Below are 2500 nucleotides of genomic sequence, written 5' to 3' on the forward strand. Positions count from 1 at the left end.
CGAATAATCAAGAAACAAGATTGATATAATGTAGCTGAATGTTCCCCATTTTTGAGTAAAAAATATAACTGTTATAAGTTGATTTCGGGTCACGTGACAAGAATGTGGTACGGGATATTTTGGAAAAGTTATAACAATACCGATAACTAACTGCCTGCCAAGTTTCATAGGTCCGGGACAAATGCCTTCCCTTCAAATAAAAATATGCATAATAATTAGGCTGGTCAAGCCTTAATACACTTGAGTTACTGATTTATTATTATAATTCTCTTAGCCGCCCCCAACGTGTAAAATTGCTGTTACAGCATTCAAAAAGTGTTCAATCCCTTCCCTAAAAACATGCATACCAACCTGCCACAATTTGTTTTGCGACTTGCAGCAAGGCGACCACACCAGATCCGTTGTCGTCAGCACCTTGTGTATGACGCACCGTATCATAGTGTGCTCCAATAAGAAACAAACGGTCATCTGGTGAACCAGCAAGGGTGCCAGGAACCATGCCGACAACATTGTGCCCGCAACCAAATTGCAATGATTGACAGGTCCATACCTATATTCAGCGGAAGGTTAAAAAATGAAAAGATAACAAGTAATTAAGTGAGTCAAAAATTCAACACGGAATTCCTAACGTGATAGTGCATGGTAAAGAGGGAGCTTGAATTACATTTCAATGGAAGAAATATAGTTGCTCAATATTTTACGAGAAATAAAATTGGCACTTCACATCTCACAAGAACAGAATCAATTTCATGCTAAGCAATGTTTTTTTCTATTTTTTCTTTATTTCTTACAATGATGACCATCTGTGTATGTTGCTTCCATTTTGATTATATTTTCGAGAAAAAGTTATACTTATCATATGTATAGCCTAAGTTGTTCAAAATGTGGATCGCGTATCGAAATTTCATACGTGGACAGCGCTATCTACCCATCGACCAACCCAATCCTGGTTTTGAAAATGACGTTTGGGTCTGTGGCGAACTCAACTCTATTTGGGTCTAATACGTTTCATTTTACAAGCAGAATTGTAAAAAAAGATGCTAAAATAACGTTCGATTCCATGGTGAATTGACTAAATACTGATAATATAAGAAATAGTAATAAAAGTAATAATCAGTGTGACAACGATGACAATGATGATGATGATAATAATGAAAATAATGATAATAATAATAAAATTAATATTATTATCTTCATTAATGTATAATAGTACTGTGTAACTATGTAAGATGGTGCTGAAGGATCCTATAAGAGGCAGAAAGGCGGACCGTTATCAATGCCCTGGATCGGTTACAGAAAGAACTACGCTTATATGGATAACAGGGTGCCACACTTAAGGATATTTGGTAGGAGCTGCAGAGAGTGTGCTACGCTTGGTTAAACAAGCATTAAAACAAGGAGGACAGCGTATACGCAGAGAAGGAGAATTTCGGAGTTTTAAGGATCAGGAGAGGTATATTTCAGGAGGACTCCTCATCGTCACTTCTCTATGTGGAGATATCCGAGACAATGATGCCTCGACAAATTAAAGTTGGTTACTGGTTGAGCAAAGGTCAAAAACCAGCCAATTAGTTTCTTATTTATGGACGATTTTAGACTTCTTTGGAAGAACTAGAGGAAGATTGCCTCTCTAGTCCAATCGCGGCGTGTGTTTCCTATATATATCATAAAAAGAATAGGAAGGCTGAAAGATGAAAAGCGGAAGGACAACTGGGAAGCTTTGATTGGGAAGAATAAAGGGGATCTCGCGAGAGGACAGCGAATGTCAACCCCGAAATCGTTTACATTCGGTTTTAGTTTTTATTTGATTTAATTTCCTTACCTGCGGGTGATCAGGCTGGAATTTTTCAGACCAAGTCTTTAGGCCCAGGTCCTGAAAGGTTTTCATGATAAAATCACGAGCTCTCTGTTTTCCTTGTGGATTAGTGACATGATGGCGATTCTCGTTGAAATGCCTGAACAAGGACATCAATGGATTGCTGTGGTCGCTTACCTCAGCTTTACTGATTGCTACCAATATTCAATAGAAAACAAGGAAGATGGAGGCATGTAAGTTAGTTTATCCAAGTAATAGACGTTTACGCTATTAAAAGTCTATTAACTTTTTTCCATTACCTTATTGGATGCTATTTTGATTTTCTGAAACATCATGAAACACAATCTAGTTCTCAGAGTTTGGCAAGTTCTGGTCATCCCAGGAAGTAATTGTCCACCGGACGAGGATATGCCTGGGAATTCTATTTACTTAGTAAGTTTTCGCTTGTTTTGCATCTTCAGCGAAGTTTTGAAGTTTTGTCCTAGTTGTGTTGCGTTTTTTTAAAGGAATTAGATAACTGGGTGTTTTTCAGTTTTGAAACAAGTTAAGGTCGCTACTTTTATGAGTGTAAAATTATACCACCAAGGCAGGATATTTTTTGTAAAAAGATGGAACTCTGCATAAGTACCTCGACCGGGTCAAAATTATTGGTAGATACTCAGACAGTGGCAAGAATAACGATGA

At 37.5% G+C, this 2500-nt stretch overlaps 1 protein-coding gene across 2 annotated transcripts in view; it reads right to left on the reverse strand.

Moving 5' to 3' along the window:
• The window catches only part of LOC138036392 (uncharacterized), a 36339-nt gene that overhangs the window by 18104 nt on the left and 15735 nt on the right, over positions 1 to 2500 (reverse strand). For both annotated transcript variants that reach the window (XM_068882701.1, XM_068882700.1), the window contains exons 2-3: positions 1823 to 2010; positions 352 to 550 (exon numbers count right to left, since the gene is read on the reverse strand). In XM_068882701.1, the coding sequence (XP_068738802.1) occupies positions 352 to 550; positions 1823 to 2010 (387 nt within the window). The remainder of the gene's footprint in view (positions 1 to 351; positions 551 to 1822; positions 2011 to 2500) is intronic.

This window comes from Montipora capricornis, unplaced genomic scaffold (genome assembly GCF_036669925.1).
Source record: "Montipora capricornis isolate CH-2021 unplaced genomic scaffold, ASM3666992v2 scaffold_482, whole genome shotgun sequence".
NCBI classification, from domain to species: Eukaryota; Metazoa; Cnidaria; class Anthozoa; order Scleractinia; family Acroporidae; genus Montipora; species Montipora capricornis.